Consider the following 20,431-nt stretch of genomic DNA (forward strand, 5'->3'; position numbering starts at 1 on the left):
ACACGTGGCTAAACCAAATGCATGATTCTCCTTTCGGCTGGGTGAGATGTAGGCTCCTGCCGGGTGGTGGAGCAGCGAGAGTATCTAACAGAGAGAGAGGAGGCATCCGAGGGAGTATCCAGTTTTCTTTGTCTCTAGAGATTTTGTCCCACATGCCAGCAAAAAAAGGAGGAGGCAATGCTTGGGCGTTCCAGGAGGAATTAATGTAGAAAGTGATTCAGCAGTTCCCTGCCTACTACATCGATGGGAAAGAGAAAACAGAAAAAAAAAAAGATGCCACCTTAAAAGCTTAATAAAATCCCGAAAATGTTCAGTTTCCCAAGTAAAACCTTCACAACCTTGTCCTGGAAATCATTGTGGGGAGAGAGGGGGACGTATCCCAGCTCAGTCCATATGACGCATATAGCCTTCTGTGTTTGGGAATACAAGCTCTTCGCATGTGTATTTCCTCTGTTTTCTCAGTCCTCCTCCTTCTACCGTGTCCAATCACTGCGGGATGAAGCAACATCACACTGCCATAAACTCTGAAACGGCAGCTCCTAAAATTGCTGTGTTCCTCTCTCTCAGGATCGCTTCACAGTAATCACTGGCAATGACTACAGTACGGTACAAGTGCCACCAAATAGTTTGTGGAGCAAGCTGACATTTTAAGGGTTGGAGAATATACGAGAAAACATGTATCTCCCTTCACCAGCTGAAAAAAGTTTTGACCTTGGCTAACTCTGAAATCACAATGACAGCACTGACAGGTTTTTGCTATAGTTTGAAGGGCAGAAGTTTGCCTGTAATGCTTTATCAAATTATTACTTCATTCACTTTATCAGATGTAAAATATCTGAGATTAGTTATTAACTTTAAATGCTTTATCCTAATCTGTTCAGTCTTACTGTATGGCTTTTTATAACTGAAATATTGTTTCATTGGTACTGACTCCCTCACTATTTTTGAGGATGATTTCCTGCCTGTAAGAGCCTCAGAGTAGACTAGGTTTGGGATTCTGTGTGAATTCTGAATGGCACTTCAGCCAGGCAATTTATACCTTTTTAAGGAATGGTATGAAGCGTGAAGGCAGATGGTCCCTGAGGGAACTTCTTCTGTGTTGTGCCTGAAGCAGCCTCTACTGCTCCCTTTTATGGAGGGTCCTGGGGCCCCTGAGGTATGGGAAGATGTTTGTGACTGGTGCTGTATTTACTCCAGCTCTTCAGCAGGTCCTTTTCAGAGGGTCAAGGCTTCATCGGTTTTTGGGAAATATCCCAGCATGAGGGAGGTTCTTCCCCCATTACACTCACAGCTCTGCATACTGAGGATCCAAAGCCAGAGGACCTCACTGCCATGCACGATTTGTACCATCCCCTTCTCCTGTGAGCAGAGCTAGGCACTCCTTTTGGAGCACACACCACTAGTGCAGATAAGAGGGAAGCTGCATGAAGGTGGTCTACAGTAAAACGTCTGAATCCTGTTCTTGTAAAGAAACCTTTCTAAAAGGCAAGTCTTTATGTTAGAGAAGTTCTTTTGTTATTTTAAACATGTTTGGTACTTGTACTGAGAGTATGAGATCATCTGCTACCCTGCTCATAAAAAAAAAGAAGACAAAAAAAAAAAAAGAAAAAAAAAAGAAAGAAAAAAAAAAAAAGGTTGATTTCCCAAACTGAGAGAGAGGACAGATAAGGTGTTACCTTTTAATTGTTACTGCAGTTTGAAATTTCCCTGAAGGAAGACAGGGGAAAGAATCATTACCACAGTAAACCGGTTAAACAGGAAGGAATGCTTCTGATGGAAAGTTACACCCCCTTCATACTGAAAGTACATAGGTCATCTAAATGTGTCTGTGAACAGGAAGACATAGGAGACTGTATATTCTTCTAACAAATTATGTATTTCAGGTAAGAAGTTGCAAGAAATATTCTTACGGCTTAGCAAGTGGTCCAGTTATCTCCTCCTGGGTTCTGGCAAAAAGGGAAAATGGAGCCCACAGTGCACAAAGCTTTTGTACTAGAACACATGTGCATGCTGAAGTAAGGAAAGTATTTTTGTGTGCTTGGACGGCAACTACATCATTGTGAGCATTGCATGATGCTGTCAAATCTCTTGGTTTGTAGTGAATGCTTTACAGTGTTTATTGGGATTCTCCCTTAAAGCCCCCAGTCCCAGAACCATAAGATTGTGTGAAAACACAGCTGTCATTTAAAAGGAAAAGGAAGGATTCATAGCCATGGGGAAAAAATCCCAAACCCTCTAAAATGTGAATTCAGAAACTGCATGCAAGGCAGAGAAAATTAATCTTAAAACTTAATTTTACTTTTTTTAATGCATTATAAATTTTGCCTTCTAAGTGATTTTTGAAAATTCAGTGTTATCAATGTACTTTGCGTGATTCAAATGGAGTAACAGTTGCTGGCAAAAAGCCAAATAATTTCCTGAAGTTCATACGCTGTTTTGAAAAGGAACAGGATTTGGCCCAAATATGGAGCCGAATCTTACAAACCAAACCAGCAGGTAAGACTTAAACCACCTAGATTTACAACATGGCATGCTTATTTTCCAGTTTTAATGGTTCCTTTTAAATGCAAGCTTATGTAAGAGAGATGCAGTGCTACAAACGGTGCTGTACAAGCTCCTGCTCCCTGCCAGGCCCTCCCTCTGCTGTGATCCGGGCTGGGAGAGGGATCCAACTGCACTGTGTAGACTTCTGGTTCCTTACGTGGCCTTCCCAGCCCCCTGAGGAGAACAGGGAAGCAGAATGCACAGACCAGCCTTTGGCACTATAGATAGATTGTATACTTTTGAAGATGACTAGGAAGGCAATACTTCTGCTGAACAGTATGGAGCGTGCGGGAGATAAGCATTCATGTACAGATAGATGGAGGTGGGGGGGGTGTGTGAATATTTGTCTGCTGGAGAAATACGGGATGCTGTACATGAAAGCCTTAGGGGTGAATGAGCTGTTAGACATTTATGTGTCATTATAAACTGAATTTGTCTGAAATATAAAGAAAAAAAAATTCAAAACTGCTGAAAGGTCATAAAAGGTTGTTGGTTTTTTTCTTTATTTTGTTTTTGGGTTTTTTTGTTGGTTTTTTTGTTTGTTTGTTTGTTTGTTTTCTGTACCTCAATTATTGTCTTCCAGGCAGCCAAACTTTATTAAGGAAAATGAAGCTGGAGGGAGATAGCAGTCTTTTATTATTTTTTTTTCCCTGAAATATTCCAATTTTCAAGATCAAAAAAATAAAGAATAAAATATGTTCTCTTTCTTGATTTAATGAATATATAATTTTCTTTCTTGTTTTCGTTTACTTACCTGCTGTAGTAATGAGAAAAAGAGGAAGATGTAAATGTTGAAAAATTCATTTTAAAAAGTCTTATTATTATGCTTATTAATTTTTTCTGGAAAAAAAAAAGGGTGTCGTCTTAATCTAAAAACATAGTGAACCTCAGGATTCGCTCTTAGAGAAAGCTGCAGAGATTGTAATTGAAGTTCATGCTTAGATCACCATTCAAATTGGCATGCAATGTTTTGGTTATCTGGCTTAGTGTGACTTCATAAATGCTTTTGTTACTCAACACAGTTAAAGCAAACCAAAGCATACAACACATGGAATCACTAAGTTGACTGCTTGAAAGAATAGTTCAGCCTCTAACTTGGAGATTTCATTTCAACCTATTTAATTTTTTGTTTCTTTTCTCATTCCTCACAGTGGGTGACAGTAGTCTATGTCACCTAGAGTTTGACTTCAAATGAAACAATAATAAATAAAGTTGTGATGAATACCTTCTGTTGCAATATAGATTTTCATTGCAAGGCAGTATTATCTAAAGTAATACAGTATAGATTTTGGGGACATATTGGAAAAGCTATTTGTGGATCTAAGCCTTAGCAATTTCTGAGTACATTTTTTATCTTGATGGCTCCCCCCGCTCCCCCAGGGAGTATATATTTTTAATTGAATTATTAAATCAGATGTTTCTTTTAGGTGATAAGTATCCAGCAGAACTGTGTACTTCATGTAGTATTGCTATTCTGTGTCATTTGTATTTTTAGGCTACATCTGTATCAGTAAATGAAACAGGCCAAGGCCTTGAGGACAAGTGGCCCAGAATAAATTTTTGTTTTAGAGCTAAACTCTCTTCCTAAATAAGATATCCTTATGCCTGCTGACAGCAGTCTCCATCACATGCTGCCCATCTGAACCATAGAACTACTGCTTGGCACATGCCAAAGTCCTATCAGGAAGTTTGTGAGCAACAGCGTGAATGATGCTGAGCTTCTGCAGAAGCTCATGCCCTTGCCTGTTAATTTACTAAAAAAGATGCAACCTCAGGCTTTGAAGATACATCTGTTTTGAAAAACAAAGAAACAAAAAAGTCTGAAATTTATTTATTTATATTTGTTTTCCTTTATATATGCCATATCCAAGCGTTTGGGTTGTAGTGTTTTGAATGTTAATTGGAGATCTGTGTCTTCTATGTTTTTTGACTTAACTTTCTTTGCCTGATTGCAGTAGGATAAAAAGTAGTAGAATATGAAGAAATTTGCAGTGCAAAAAAGAGAAAGATGTGAATGAAACTGCCATTAAAGAAACCATCAATACAAAGCTTTCCTACCTGCTTGTTTTAGATTCCTGCATTGTGTGCTATACAAGTGTCAAGTAATGGAAATAATATGGAGATTTTCTTTAATGTTTGTCAGAATTAGTATCTTAGCATTTAGATCAATTGTTTCAGGAATCCTGTTGCAGCTTTTTAGGAGTCCAGGATAACTACAGTAACTATTATTATTATTGTTATTATTATTATTTTTAAAGTCTGGAAATGAGGATCAGGCAACAGAATATTAAACCTTCTGATAAAGAAAATATTTCCACCGTGTGTAGAAAGCTCTAAAGCCAAAAAAGACTGAAGAAGTGTACTGCTTTCATTATAATAGATATTTAGGTGGTTAACTTTTGTTATGTGCTTCATTTCAGTGTGTGCGTAGCTCCAGTTCTGAACATTACTCTCTTGACCTTGGAACTGTTGTAAGATTTCCCTGAGGATTAATAAGACCAAAGAGAAGAATCAATGATGGCGTACTTTGGGAGGGTGCCTTTCTCACACAAGGAATTTTTTGAAGGACACGCTGGGCACCAAGCATCTTACCCAATGTACCATTCTGGTTCTGCTGGAGAGATCCATCTAGGATTTGATCGAATAGTTGATGAAGTCAGCAATGAATTTTTTTTTTTATGGTTCATCACATTCACATCATCATGGAGAAATTCTTTTCCCTTCAGACATCTTTGGTCCGAACGTGCTTGACAAGCAGTATTGTGAACAGCCTGTAGTTGCTCATGGTGATCTTTACCCTGGAAACCCTCTCTCACACTGGCAACAAGGCGCAGTGTCACCAGTGGTTGGCTTCAGATCGTCTTTACTCCCTGACTGCATAAACCCCTCACTGGTGGATCCCTACCCCTACAGTCAAAATAGAGAAGCCTATGGAGGGAATAGTCCAAGTATAGCCACAAATGTGTTTGATTCAAATGTGGAAAGACGCAACACAAGTCTGAGTTTGCAGATAGGCTTTGACGATGTGGATGCTCAGTGTCCTGTTTTCTTAGACAACTATCAGTTTGGACAAGAAGTGGGAGATGAAAGTGGAACTTGGGAAGCTTGCTTAACTGAAACTTCAAGAAGATGTGACATAAGACCTACCTGGCCCAGCAGCTGTGGACGTGACAGAGGGGTATTTCAATTTTCTTACATTAATAGTGCTTAAGGTTCTCAAATTTTACTCGTGTCTTTGCACTTTGTGTATTCACTTACACTGATGCAACATGGATTAGAAGCACTTGATTTAAAGACTTTATACAAAATGAAACATTTATACCTTGGGGGAAGCAAAAGCTTTTGCTCTTGCAGTGAGTGTCTGTCATGTGTCTTGCAATTCAGCTGGCCAAAAGCAACTGTGAGACTTCTTATTCACTTCTTATTTGGTTTTTACTGCTTCCAAAGACAGAGATGCAGGGAAGTGTCAGGTGTGTTTTCCAATAATTGTGCATCTTGATTTCATGGCAGTCATAATTTCCAACCTAATTTTTTATCTTTACGAGGAGAATGCTCTTAAACAAACAGTACATGATTAGTTAGGAAATTTTTATATATTATGAAAACCTCCAAGCATCTTCTTCCTTTGATTCTAATATCAGAAGAGAACCCAGCAGACCATAAAAAATGACTTTTGAAGGGGAGGTGGCTAGTCTGGCTAGCTAATGAGGATTTTATATGGGCAGAATCTGTGTCCTAGCTGTTTCATGTTTTAACCAACTTGTACTTAAAATGTCAATGTATTTCTCCAACCTACCTAGTAAAAAAGACTTCATTTAAAAGTATACTGTGTTCCTCACCTAGTATAAAATGAAGTATCTCCGTTGCCTCTAATGGAAACCTGCCATTTTACACCAGAAGAGAATCTAGATTATGGTCTAGAATGCTCCAGTAGGCTCATTTTATGGCTCATTGAACCATAAAACTACCACAGAGGGAGAAATACAGAAATATAGAGTAAGATGTGTCTGAGAGAGATAACAAACCTTTGTAGTCTGATATGAATCCTGAGACTCAAAATAAGAATACATTATGCTGAATCTGTTTTTCTGTTGAGCCAGATTATTGTCTCTGTATCTAGTTTGGCAGACCTATCCCGATCCCGACAGATGAAACATATTAAGTCCTGCCTTCACCATGTTCTGCATGCACTTACGTGTGCATACATAACTATCTTCTAAAACCAGATGTATCTACTATAACTGCGGAAGCCAGGTCCTATAACACATGCTCTGTCTTTAGCTGTCCTTTTGAAGCAAATACTTCTTTTTTTCCTCCTTCCATCGGGTGTTCATAGCTCCATTCGTGGTTTTGCTGTTTTTAATAATGATGTCTTATGGGACTCCCATGACTCTCTCTGATGTTATATCTCTTCTCATTTTCTTTCTTTCAAAATCCTGACATAGAGAAGCAAAAAGAAAATGATAAATCCTCCCTTTTCTCTAGTCCTTGTTAGCATTCTGAATCATTATAGGAATCCTGAAATAGCCTACAGGATACCTCTGCACCATGAATATTAAAAGACGATTTAGGTTTACCATCTGCTTTTAACTCTCAGTGATCACAGCATCATAAAAAAAAGGGGAAGAGACACTTGATTGACTTGTTTCTATGTCTGTGAATAGGGAGAACTATAGAAGTAAACATACACAGACCCAGACAGATGGGGGGGGGGGGGGGGGGGAATACATCTGAGGGCAAGAACTCTTAAAACTAATCCTGGGCACCACATTTTGGAAGTTCAGTGATGAATACAAAAGTGGAGGGGATGAATAGGTGGAGAGACAAAAGGCTGTTGTTGCTTTTTACTTCTGATAGGAAAACTAAAGCATGCTGACATCATGATGAAAAGAACAAGCCTTCTCATGAGAAAAGTAGAAAATAGTGAGATACAAATGAGCATGAGGAGATTAAATTGTGGTATGGGAATAAGAGGCACTAGAGAAAGCAGCCTTATAAGAACCGGCACGAACACTTCTGTGACAGAGGAAGAGAGAATTATAGGGGAGGGAAGAGAAGAGATGAGTGAGTCAAGGGCGGCTACAATCGAATGTGTGGGAGGATTTGATTAAGTCAGGGAAGTATTTGAGCTGTTTAGCTAGAAGGGGAAGAAATGGGAGAGAGGAGAGAATTGATTTGTAGCAGAAAAATCAGTGTGGTCACAGGAATTCCTTCAGGGAAAAACAGCCATGTCAGGATAGAAAGAGAGCCAAGGCAAGGGACTGAACCTTGAGATGGTAAGAAAGGGAGAATAAAAGTTGAGAGAGAGAAGGGTAAAAAAACCACCTGTGTAAAAGTAACTCATTGCTACTGGATTGAGAGTGGAAAAGATAAGGAGGACTGTGGGGTGACAGGGCTGATGTTAAGACTGTCAGAGTGGTCGGAAAAGTGGAACATGACAGTAAAAGAAAGAGAACAAGCCCATACTGGATTGGTGAGAGCCAGCATGAGTTGAGTAAATGATACATCTGACTAATAGGAGATAAGAACCAAGACTGCAGACAGAGCGAAATGGAAAGGATGCTGAAACATGGAGATGAGCATTGAGATAGGTCATAGGTATGCAAGGTGAAATATTCACATTGCTGAAATCATATTGTCATTCTGATCCTTAGCTCTTGGATGCAGTTGTATGGCCCTTGGCTTTATTGAATGTGTGTTAATCAAAATATGTCCATATGTAATAAAAGAAATATAAATATATATATATTTATATTTCATATAAAAATATGTAATAAAGGAAACGTTAATTTTCTCTAGCCCTGTCATCATGAAGTCAGATGTTAAAAAATATTAAAGAAACTGTCTTCATAACATCCCTGTGAAAAGACATTTTATTTTATCTGTATTAGAAAGAAAATGGAAATAAAATTTTAAAAGTATCCAATAGATTTGCCTGTTCCATGTACAATATTCAGAATCTAAAGTTTTCAGAATAACTAGCAAGACTCAATTCTTCACCCAAGCCCAACCATCAGATTAAACTCCATGATTTCAGTTTGGGTGCTCCAGAAATGAGAAATACACAATTAGCGTTCAAGTTTGGGAAGGATGGTTGTCCTGGTTTCAGGTGCGATGGAGTTAATTCTCAGGAGCTAGAACGGTGCTGTGTTTTGGCTTTGATGTGAGACTTTTCAGTTCCTCCGGCCTTGCTAGCAAGAAGGCTGGAGTGGCACAAGGAATTGGGAGGGGACACAGCCACATCAGCTGATCCAAACTAGCCAAAGGGATATTCCATACTATGGGACGTCATGCCTGGTATATATACCTGGGGGGTTGGTTGGGGCAGACAGGTCATTGCTTGGGGACTGGCTGGGCATCAGTCGGCAGGCAGTGAGCAGTTGCATGGTGCACCACGTGTTTCTTTCTTCCTTTCCCTCTGGATTTTATTCTTTCCCTTCCCCTTTTCATTATAACTGTTATTGTCATCATTGTTATTATTGTTCTTTCAGTTTTATTCTATTTTGATTATTAAATTGTTCTTATCTCAGCCCTGGAGTTTCACATTCCAATTCTCCTCCCCATCCCTCTGTGTGAGGGGGGAGTGAGCGAGCAGTTGGGTGGTACTTAATTACCAGCTGGGGTTAAAACACGACAATGGTTCAGGTGACTTGACTCACACAATGTAAGAAATCTGCGGATGGGAAAAGATAGATTCCACTTACCCAGGGATGCACTCTGTTACTTTATTCCTGTTGTCATCAGTTCTTTCCATACACAATTCTCTGTCTCATTCATTGCACACTTTCAGACATTTGCAATGAGCAGAGAGTGGAATCCTATAGGTAAATAATGTGTGATTGTGTAATTAATATTTTACCTTTATATGCAATGGGAAGAAAGTAGTTTCTGGACACCTGAAAAGAGAAATGACAAAACTAAAGCTCTCATCCACATGATTCATAAATGGAGTTGGACCTATATAACTACTATGTACACCTCTGCTGCCAGAATGAGTTTGTATTAGTTAGCAATGATATATTGATTCCCTCTGTGTAGACTATTACTAGTCTGCACAATATTTTTATTTGCCATTAGGATTCACTCAGAAATGCTGCCAGCAAAGGCACAGAGAGGCAGAGGGCTCCTGTCTCCTGCAGGAGAGGGTCCAGCTTCCAGCTTTGTCTGTCAAGCTCCTTTTTGCCATCCTTTAATAATTACCTAATCACATTCTTCTTCAAGCCATGAACTTGAGGATCCATACCCATGTTCTCATGGTCAATCATCTTTTCCTGGTCTTGGCCCTCTCCTTGCTCAAGTCCTCTCTGTTCCTCCTTCCTCAGTTCACAATTGCAGTTTTGCTCCTTTAGTATCAATGTTATGTCCCAGCCTCATCTTTTCTTACCTGTGGCCTAGTTTCCTTAGCTTTTCATTTATCCACTACCTTTCTTTTTCATGCACTTGTTCTAGGGCACTGTACCTGCTCTGTAATGACAGAACTGCGGGTCAAAAAAGAGCTTTTTGTTTGTTGCTGAAAGCAGCAGGTTTCCAGCCTTTGCTCCTGTGGGAGTCTCCATCCACTGCTCCTGTAGGGTAGTCTTGAGTTGTCCCTCCTTTGCAGCACAGGGCTTGGGTGGTTCTTCACTCTACAGAGTCCCTGTTAATCTCTTCTTCCTCCCGGCTGATCACGTCCTCCTGCAGCTCCTTCAGCAGCAGCTTGGCACTGCAGCCAGAGCACAGCTCCCACCAGCGAAGCCGCTGCCACTCCCAGACCCAGCGAGAGGCACTCGACAAGCCCCACAGACAGAGACCGGGGCTGCAGTATCCTTCCTCTGGAGCTCTGTTGTGTGCATTAGCCTCTGCTATCCACAGGGTCAGTTTCTGCGCACCATGATGAAGATTGTGCCATGTGGCATGTCACCACCATCACTGCGTAGTCTTCAGTGAAGGTTCTGGGTTGCCTTTGCACCCCTACTGCAACAAGTGTGGCAGCTTTACCTTCCCACTTGTGCTCTGTGAGCTGTGCTCCTGCTGTAGAGCTCACTCACAAACACAGCAATGTCTTTCTGAGCTTGTTCTGGATTTAATTCCTCTGTCAGGAACACGGGGGTACACAACATTCCAGATGCGAACTTCCTAGACCCTTGTCAATATACCTTTTTGTGGAATTGTCTACCCTAATGAAAATGTGAACAGGAATGGGGTTTGTTTGTGTTCTGGCATTTTTTTTATGACTACATAATTTTAGGAGACCATTACTGTTAACAAATTATTCATAATTTCTAAATAGTGAACCTCTACCAGAAGTTCTTACCACCGTCTGCTGACGTCAATTGTAAGGTGTCTAACCAAGGTGGAAAAAAATGAACCAGTGGAGATGCTAGGTTTTCAGTGACTTTTGAAGGAGCTTTTTTTCAGCAGTCCTTAGAATCAGGGGATGATGGACTACTGATTTGTACTTCTAAATTTATTTTCACTCTTATTTCAGCCCTGAGGGTTATCCATTTTTTTGGTACCAGATATTTCAGTTTTTCCCTCTACTGATGATGCTTGCTTACTTTTAAATTTCATAAGCACTCTCCTAATGCTTGTGCTATTGCGGTTAATGAAAATACTATATACAGTGATACCCAAGACTGATGGTATCCATAAAAGAGTTGTAACTTTTGTGCTTTCAGTTCTGCCATTGTGATTTCCCCACTAGCCAGCTCCCAACAGATCTTTCATCTTTTATACTCATGCCATCTTTTAAACTGTAACTAAAATTTCCCAGCCTGCATCTTTTCATGTATATTGGAAAAAAAAAATCTTGAATTTGGTATATTATTTATTATTAATGTTATAAGTTACATACTTGTACATACATTATTATTAAAATGATAAACACATCTTTCACCATATCTCAGTTTCCTCTTCTGTGACATGTCATTAGTTGCTTCTCTCTCTGAAGGGGCTTAAAAGTTGATGGCTTAGTTGAACCTTGTATCTGTCTTTATGTACCACAGCAGAATGGGCTTGGAGACATAAGAGCATTAAGCTCTTTCTTGGAGGTGATGTTCTGAGTGAAGGGTACTATGGCAAACAGACAAGGGGGTGCTTTGACCCAAAGCAGTGGCTCACAGCTGTGCTCCCCAAGTTTAGAGAAAGTATCTGGGGATTTTTTCATATTCAACAGAATACACTCACTTCCTGTTACTTGTCTTAGGGATTTGCCCGACAGGTTCATGGAATTTGAAGGGATACTGAGCTTCCTTCAAGGGCAGAAAGAGAGAAAGTAAGGATTAAAACTCAGCGCAGCATAACCTTCTTTACCCCACCCCACCCCCCCAGCCTTTTGTAAACTAAGCATATATCTTCTGCATTTAGAGTTACCTCTGCTCTGTCACTGGATAAATTTTGAAAGCTTTGTCTGGAATCCCTGTATTCTTCACGGAGGGGAAAAAAACAATTGCTAAACTCAGGGTAGCGGATGTTTTTTGACTTTTTGTTTTTTTCTCTGAAAGCATTTAGAGTGCAGTCAAAAGATTGCTATTTGTGCTTATTTGGAGCTCCATCATGTCAGGGGAGGGATGATGATGTATGAAAGTTAGTTCTCATGGAACTAAATGCAAGGTTAGCCTTATGGTCCTTCTGCTTCTGTTATCTAAATAACTGAACTCTGCTTCTTCTGGTGTCTTTTTGGTATGTTTTAGGCTACAAGTTGGTCTATCCAGCTGGTTGAAGCAAATCAAGGAAGTAACGAGAACACAGTTGCTTTTTGCAATGCAGTGGAGAAGTAAGTAATGAAAAAACTTTATTCAACCTACTATGACATTTCACTTATTTATATATTAATCGGATTGGTTATCCCTCTGTATTGGGTCTGGCTGAGATGGAATTAATTTTCCCCATAGCAGCCCTCACAGGGCTGTGCTTATATTGGTAGCTAATAACACACCAGTGTTTTGCTACTGCTAAGCAGTGCTCACGCAGCATAAAGGCTCTCCCTCCAGCATTCTCCCTTCACCTGTAGGATGGGAGTGGGCAAAATCTTTGGAGGGGACACAGCCAGGACAGAGGACCCAAACTGAACAAAAGGATATTCCATACCATATAGCATCTGCTCAGCAATAAATGCTATGAGTAAGAAGGAGGAATAGGGGCATTTGTTAATACGACATTTGTCTTCCAGAGCAACCACTGTGTGTACTGAAACTCTACCTCCCAGCAGCTGGCTGGACATTCCCTGCTGATGGGAAGTAGAGACAATCTTTTGTCTTCCTTTGCTTCCATGCCTGGCCTTTGCTTTTGCTTTTATTAAACTGCCTTTATCCTGACCCCCAAGGGTGTTTTTTTCATTTTATTTTCTCCCTCAACCTCATCCTCCTGAGGATGGAAGTGATAGAGTGGCTTGGTTGGCACCTGGCATCCAACCAAGGTCAACCCACCACACCCTGCATTCCTGAACTGTGCCATAATTCCAGTATCTACATAAATATGAAAGAGTTCCTAATTTTGATTTAAAGATTGTTAATAGAATGTTAATTCCAAAAATATTTTCTGCCTTAGAAGTCCCCTTTATCAGTGATAAGTACATTTAGCTCTTCAGTGTTGGTGGTTTATAGTGTGTGAAACTGAAGATCCATTGTCTGCCATTGCCTTGCACAATATTAGTGCCTGTGTAGCTTGGAGCAGGAGAAAAGGATTGGAAGAACTGACTGACGAAGAACACAATTATTATATACTGTACAATGAAAAGTGAGACTTAGTAAGCCACAAAAACTCCTTTAACTTTTGTTTACCATTACTGTTAGTAGTGTGGCTTAATTGGATAAAACTTTTTTACTTTTGTAATCTTTGGAAAAAGAAATTGTGTTGAAATCCAAGAGCACTAAGAAATACAGATCTTTAGATTAATTTCTCCTTTTTTAGATATTCACTGATCATGCTATCAAGTTGTTAGCACAAACACATGCTTTTCCCTGCAGAAAAATATTTGGAAAATGGAATGCTGATTTTTTTAAATATATATTAGACTTCAATTAATTGACTGTATTGAAGGTCAGCCAAGCTTGCTTCTCTTAAGAGAAAAAAAGAAAAAAAAATCCAGTTTGCCACTGCTCTGAAAGTAACAGTGAATATATTATATATTCATACAGGGTGAATGGTCACCTTCAAAACATACTCATTCCCATAAGTCTCAGTTTTCTTTTTTGCCACAGTTCATCAGTCTGAACCCCAAACCAACTCTGTTAACATAAGATGTGTGAAAGCACATTCCACGTGACTGGCTTTCCTCTCAGATATTCAGATAAATATTCTATATTTAACTTTGAACTCTAATTACAAGAAAAGCTTTCTATTGATTTTTTTTTTAATGAATACATGAGTCTATTTACAGGGCTAAAAAGATTAATAGAATTAAGCCATTCCTGTTTTTCAGTAACTTGTTTAACGTGTATCACCAGCAAGAAAATAAGAACAGACTTTGCTTTTCTTCTATCAAATAAATGGAAAAGCATTCTTAAGTCAAAATTTCACAGCACATAAAAGACCAAAAAATGTCATAAATTTGTAAACAACAAACATACTCAGACTTGCCAAATGAGCATCCTTCCAGTCCCCAAAGAATCTCAATACCTGGCAGTTTCATATATCAGAGGCAAGATTCAGAATTCAAACTCTGTGTCATGCAGACTTGTACCTCTAGCATGTAGCTCAAATAGAAACCCATCATGTTTTTTCTCTAGGTAATATCTGTACAGGTAGCAATCTATAATTGAAACACTTAATTGTACACAACTATCAACAATTTTCAAAATCCTTTTATCAGGTTACTTCTACAATTATGGACATAGTGAAAGTTCATCCATGAGTGGCTTTGGAATACATCCTAAAAGGGGTTTGACACTTGAAGATGCCACACTGATAGTCTCAGGATCCAATGCTGCAAAATGCAGCATTCTTCCACCTCCGACTGACTTTATGGATGTACTCTGCACCACAGAGAAAGAAATAGCATTAAGAAATGCTGTGGAATAGCAGATCCCTCTAAATGTTAGTGCTTTCTGCATACACTGAATTGTTGCAGCACAGAAAGCAATTAGCACAAGTTCTTCTTCATGTAATACTTGAGTAGTACTTCAGTTATGCCTTGGAAGACTTAACCTTTCAAAATTTTGTGATGGGTGTGTTTTGCCCACCTGCTCAGGCCAGAAGCCCATTAAGTACTTGAAAAAAAATAGATGGCCATAAATAAGCAACACTTTCCGGTCCCCCCATTATCCTAAATTATAGATAGTGTGGGGGTAGGGAAGGAGTTGAGGTTCATTTAGTTTTGAAAAGACTGCCAGTAAGTTGTGGAGGAGATTGATGCCCGGTGTGTCTACATAGCCCATGAATGTGATGCTGGAAAAAGGGTATTGAAGTTTCCAGTCTTATTCAGTCCTTGGCATTCTTACAGTAACAGGTTACAAGAGTGAATTTGGTTATAGGGGAGAGCTTTATGTGTAGCTTGTTCACAAAGAAAATAGACCGACATCAACTACATAGGTCACCAAAGCAGCCTCTGTAGCATAATGATTTTTTTACTATACATGTAAATCTATCTCATGCTGGAAGTATTGTCAAGCCTCATTTCCTCCTACCCCACTGGAACATCATGCCCCCTGGCTTTTCATGATAAGAAATGGACTGCTTCATTGCATTATTAATTTTGGAAGCCTAGGCTTTTTTTTTCCTTGTAGAAATACATGGCATGAAAGTGTTCATGCTGGTGTTTGAAAGACTTGGGCAGCAGCCCTGAGGCAGGAGTTAACATACTAATGAAGAACTTTATGCGAGAGAACTGTTGCTCAAAATACACTGTAATCAGAGACAGTATAAAGCATTGCCAACTCAGAAGCTACAAAATGCTCCTTGAACTAACAAACAAAAAAGAATGCAGTATGCTTACTACAGGATGTTTGAGTTGTTGACTAAAATATTCAGGCCAATTAGTGAAATGTAAAGCTTCTGCTGGTACAATATGTGCCCTTACCTGCAGCTGCAGAGTGTATGTGCTTAAAAAGCAAGTTTAATCTCAGATGACAGGCATAATACCTGTGACCAGTGTTCATTAGGAAATGCTACCTCAGGAGGAATTAGTTTCTGCAGGTCTTCAGTAATTGGAAGGAGGAGGGGCAATATATTTTAAAGGTAATGGTATATCAGAGAGTCTCAATGACTGTAACAGTTATTGCTCTCTACAGACATTTACGTAACTACCTAGGGTTTAGTAACGAGGATTTCAGACTGGATTCTAGAGCACTGTGAAAACAGGGACTTCTTAAGATTTTGCATAGAAAGCCTGTTCCTGTATGTATTTTGACCAGCTGTCCTAGCAGCAGCTGTCTGTGCACATGCTTTTGGTTAGTTTTATGTTAAAACTCTGTTATTTAAGCACCTATTGAGCACATTCATTTCTACTGTTCTCAGTGTAAGCTGAGGTCTGTGTTTAAACTCCTTTTGGGTTCTCTGAGGGTCCAGTTCAGCAGTGATTCTGTGAAGTTCATGAAGATTTTACTGATGGTTTTCCTATTAAGTAAAATATGTAGTTATACATACGCTATCTAATATGTATGAAAACAAGGTTTGAGTTTCTACCTTTTTCACAGAATCATAGATTTATAGAACCATTTAGGTTGGAAAAGACCTTTAAGATTATCAAGTCCAGCCATTAACCCAGGACTGCCAAGTCCACCACTAAACCATGTTTTCTAACCCTAAGCACCACATCTATGCATTTTTTAAATACTTCCAGGGCTGATGATTCCACCACCTCCCTGGACAGCCTGTTCCAATGCTTGACCACCCTTTCAGTGAGGAAACTTCTTGTAATATCCAATCTAAACCTCCCCTGGTGCAACTTGAGGCCTTTTGCTCTTGTCCTATCACATCTTATCTGGGAGAAGAGACCTACCTTTCAGGTAGTTGTAGAGAGCAATAAGGTCCTCCCTGAGTCTCCTTTTCTGCAGACTAAAAAATCCCAATTCCTTAAGCTGCTCTTAATAACACTTGTGCTTCAGACCCTTCACCAGCTTCATTGTCCTTCTCTGGACACTCCAGCACCTCAGTGTCTTCCTTGTAATGAGGGGCCCAAAACCGAATGCAGTATTCAAAGTGCAGTCTCAATAATACCGAGTACAGGGAGAGTATCACTTCCCTTTTCCTGCTGGCCATTGCAGATCACTATCTCAGATATAAGCCAGGATGCTTTTGGCCTTCTGGGCCACCCGGGCACACAGCTGGCTCATGTTCAGCCAGCCAGCAGCAGCACCCTAGGTCTTTTTCCCCCAGGCAGCTTTCCAGCCACTCTTCCCCAAGCCTGTTGCCCTGTGTGGGGCTGGTGTGACCCAAGTGCAGGACTCAGCACTTCTTCTTGTTGAACCCCATACAATTGTCCTTGGCCCATCAATCCAGCCTGTTCAGATCCCTCTGCAGAGCCTTCCTGCCCTCAAGCAGATCAACATACCCCTCCACTTGGTGTCATCTGCAAATTGCTGAGGGTGCACTTGATACCCTCATCCAGATTGTTGATAATGATATTAAACCGGACTGGCCCCAGTACTGAGCCCTGGGGAACAGCACTTTTGACCCCAATACTTGTTCCCTCTCTTTGCACAAAATTTTATTCCTAACAGCTCCTTATGTACTATTATTGTAAGTATTTTGTAGAATTTTTATTTTGTTATTATAAGAGATGTGAAATGCCTATTTAGACATAATTTCATCACATGTTCTTTTCAGAATAAGAAATGCCTATCCTGCTTTTGACTTGAAGACAAACACGGGGAAAATCTGGAGTGTTGCAAGAAGGTTCCCAGACCACATTCTTGATGAATCAAAATTCAAAATCAGTGTTTGGACAGATTCTTCACCATATCCTCTGCTTCTTTCACAGCGTGGTAAGTGATTGAGGTGTCCATATCCTTCCACAATTCAGTTCCATGGAGATGATAATGAAATGCATGTTATCTGGAAAGATAACTGAAGAGCAGGCCTTATGTGAGTCTTGAGTGTATAGTTTGTCAAACGTGTTTAGTATATGTGCTGTAAAATCTAAATCACATTAAATATCAAATTTTGCTGTTGTGTAGATCTCTGCTTTCTTTAATCACAATTGGGACCAATTCTGGCAGTCTCAAATAGGCCATCATTCAGACTTTGATCCAGAAGGGATTTAAGCTTGTGCCTTATTTGAAGTTTAGGGGTAGTTCCCATATAGTTGTGGAAATTTTCACAGCCTTGACTCTGTTTCTGAAATCCAAGACTTAAGAGTCTGCAGTCACTAAAACTCCTCTGCACCCAAGGTTATGTAGAGGTCAGGGAAAGTACTAGTCAGTCATAAAATGAATGAAGAAATTCCAACTGAGTGGGAAGAAAAAGAGAATAATTAAGAATTGGAACAGTTCACCCATGGAGGTTGTGGAGTCTCTGTCCTTGGAGGATTTTAAGGTCATACAGGACAAAACCCTGAAAAAGCTGGTATGAATTCAGTGTTCATCCTCCTTTGGAGAGGAGGCTATACTAGGTGAACCTACTGAGGTCCTTCCCAACCTAAGTTATTCTGTCACTAGTGTGACAGAAGCTGCCACTGCTCCTGTGCACCCTGTATCTGTGGTGGATGGGAGAATATTTGATTCCAGCTCTGGTAATTTTTACTTCTTAAGGAACATATGCAAGAATGAAATAAATTGTCTTCTTCCTCTCTTCCTGAAGTGCTGCTTTAAGTAATATTTTTTTGTTTCTTTGTGTTTGTTTTTTTTTTAATAAATCATTCCTTCAGTTGTCAAGGAATTATTTGGCTGTATCAGGCTGAGTATTACATTGATGGGTTGAAAGCTGAAAATCCAAAGCTCTATAGAATGTCAGTCAATTTGCACTAAAAAAAAAAAAAAATCTTAATAAATAAGATAGCCAAGACTTACACACTTATTCATACAAGTTTGCTTGATTTGGGAGCATCTACATAGTTACTGGAAAGCCTGGAAAAGTAGTAGGTTGTACCATCTCAAACCAATATTTTGTGGATGGCATGAAACAAAGGGCCAAAGGTCTTGGGACACTTGGGCCAGAAGATAGTATTTCCAGCATTTCTGTCAGTGAGGCAAGAGATCTACAATGAAGTTCCCTGTAATGCAAAGTTGCAACTACTGGAAAATGTTTTATCATTTATTTACCCTACAGATTGTTCAATTTTCAGTCTGCTTAACTTTATTTACAAAAACACTTCAGAAGGCACAGCTAAAACTGAATGGCATGTAAGAAACAGTCCCTATCCTAAACTTGCTTACAGATAAGTAAACAATAAGATATAATTAAAGTGGAGAGAGGGAGTACACTTTTTTGCAGAATCTAATATAAAGAATTGTTCAATCATGCAAAAACATTTGGCAGAGTAAGGAAAGGAAAATGCGTCTATGGAGTGCAAATGATTGATACCAGCAAGTTCCAGATTTTTTCCTTTAAGTGACCTGAAAAAAAGTGCATGTTACAATTTTAGTTCAAGATTCTTTGCCATTCTTCTTTTTAGGGTGTTTAATTTTAGCAAACAGGCACTGCAGTTTACACGTCAAAACAGCTATGAGGAGTTGCTTAAAACAGGATGTCGTCAAAGGGCTAGGTGTTTTTAAAACTAGTAAAACTGGGAGAAAATGTTTAATTGAAGTAGCTTTCTAAGCAAAAGAAAAATGGCTTTGCTAAGAAAATGAAAATTTTAAGAAGGAACTATTGAATTTGTTATGCATTTTTTTTCCCTGGGGAATACTAAATCAAAGCAAAAACCAAGCTACTTGTGGTAACCAACTCTGTTTTATTTCAGCTTTGTTTTTGTCTCAGCCCCCTCCCTTAGAAATGTCAGCTCTTCTCTGAAGTTTCTTTCTCAGTATTGCATCCCCTTAAACTTTCCTGCAAAAACAATTTTACATTTCTTGGTTTGTTCTAAAACGGTAGCATAGCAGCTCTGAAACAGATTTGCTGCTATGAATTGGCTGCTCTGGGTGACTGCGTAACATTTAATGGAACACCGTTAAACCCAGTTAGACTGGTAGGTTAGACTCAGTTTTAAGTAGCTGTCTGAACATGGACCAGTGTAAATTCATCAACACACAAGTCTTGGTTATATATTTAGTTTCTGGGGATTTGTATTTAACTGTAGGTAGTTTCCATTTTTATGGAAACTTCAAGCTTCTAGTAAGAGCTCTTATGGCTGCTAATTCTGAAGTAATAAAGAAATACCATGAATGAAAAACTGAAAAGAAAATCGACTTTGGCTTTTTTGTTATCAACTACAGACAATGAGATTCCCTGAGAATTGTGGAGGAAGTCTAGACTTTTATTTTGCATTGTAAAACCATCTTGGTACGTTACATGAAGACTTTGCACTAAAGATTCAGATCTTTTTTCTGCTAGAGAGAGGTATCTCCTACCTGCAGCATCAGTGCTGGTGCAGTGTGCTCTGCATGCCTGTAAAAGATGAAACTTGTCAGATGTTTGCAATTTGACTGCCAGATTATGCAGCTATTCTTTTCCATTTTTTGATCAGTTCTTCTAAAATGTACAGGGAGGAAGTGTATTAGCAAGGCTGGAAAATGGCTTAAAAAGATGAAGTAACGCTGAACTCACAATGTTAGAATATTTATGAACAGCAGATTGTACGAACTGACACAGAACTTCTTAATTTATATGCATTATATGTAGTATTACATGTAATATATTACACATTTCTATACTATTATGACTCTACATACTGTTAAATAATATTCTTATAATATTTTACATATGTATATATATAATGCATATAGCATTAATCTACTTCTTGGTTTAGGCTAAAAAGGTGTGCACAGCAGAAACATTAGAAAGTAAAATTCTGGAGCCTTCTTGGGTCATG

The 20,431-nt window shown here is 39.2% G+C and overlaps 1 protein-coding gene across 1 annotated transcript in view; it reads left to right on the forward strand.

The window, feature by feature from the left end:
• Nucleotides 1–1,772: 1,772 nt before the first annotated feature.
• The window catches only part of PIK3C2G (phosphatidylinositol-4-phosphate 3-kinase catalytic subunit type 2 gamma), a 208,105-nt gene continuing 189,446 nt past the window's right edge, over nucleotides 1,773–20,431 (forward strand). The window contains 5 exon segments of the mRNA XM_055809289.1: nucleotides 1,773–1,883; nucleotides 4,965–5,211; nucleotides 5,213–5,722; nucleotides 12,216–12,298; nucleotides 17,290–17,447. Coding sequence (XP_055665264.1) covers nucleotides 5,059–5,211; nucleotides 5,213–5,722; nucleotides 12,216–12,298; nucleotides 17,290–17,447 — 904 coding nt within the window. The 5' untranslated portion in view covers nucleotides 1,773–1,883; nucleotides 4,965–5,058.

The sequence above is a fragment of the Falco peregrinus genome, chromosome 6 (assembly GCF_023634155.1).
Source record: "Falco peregrinus isolate bFalPer1 chromosome 6, bFalPer1.pri, whole genome shotgun sequence".
Taxonomy (NCBI): Eukaryota; Metazoa; Chordata; class Aves; order Falconiformes; family Falconidae; genus Falco; species Falco peregrinus.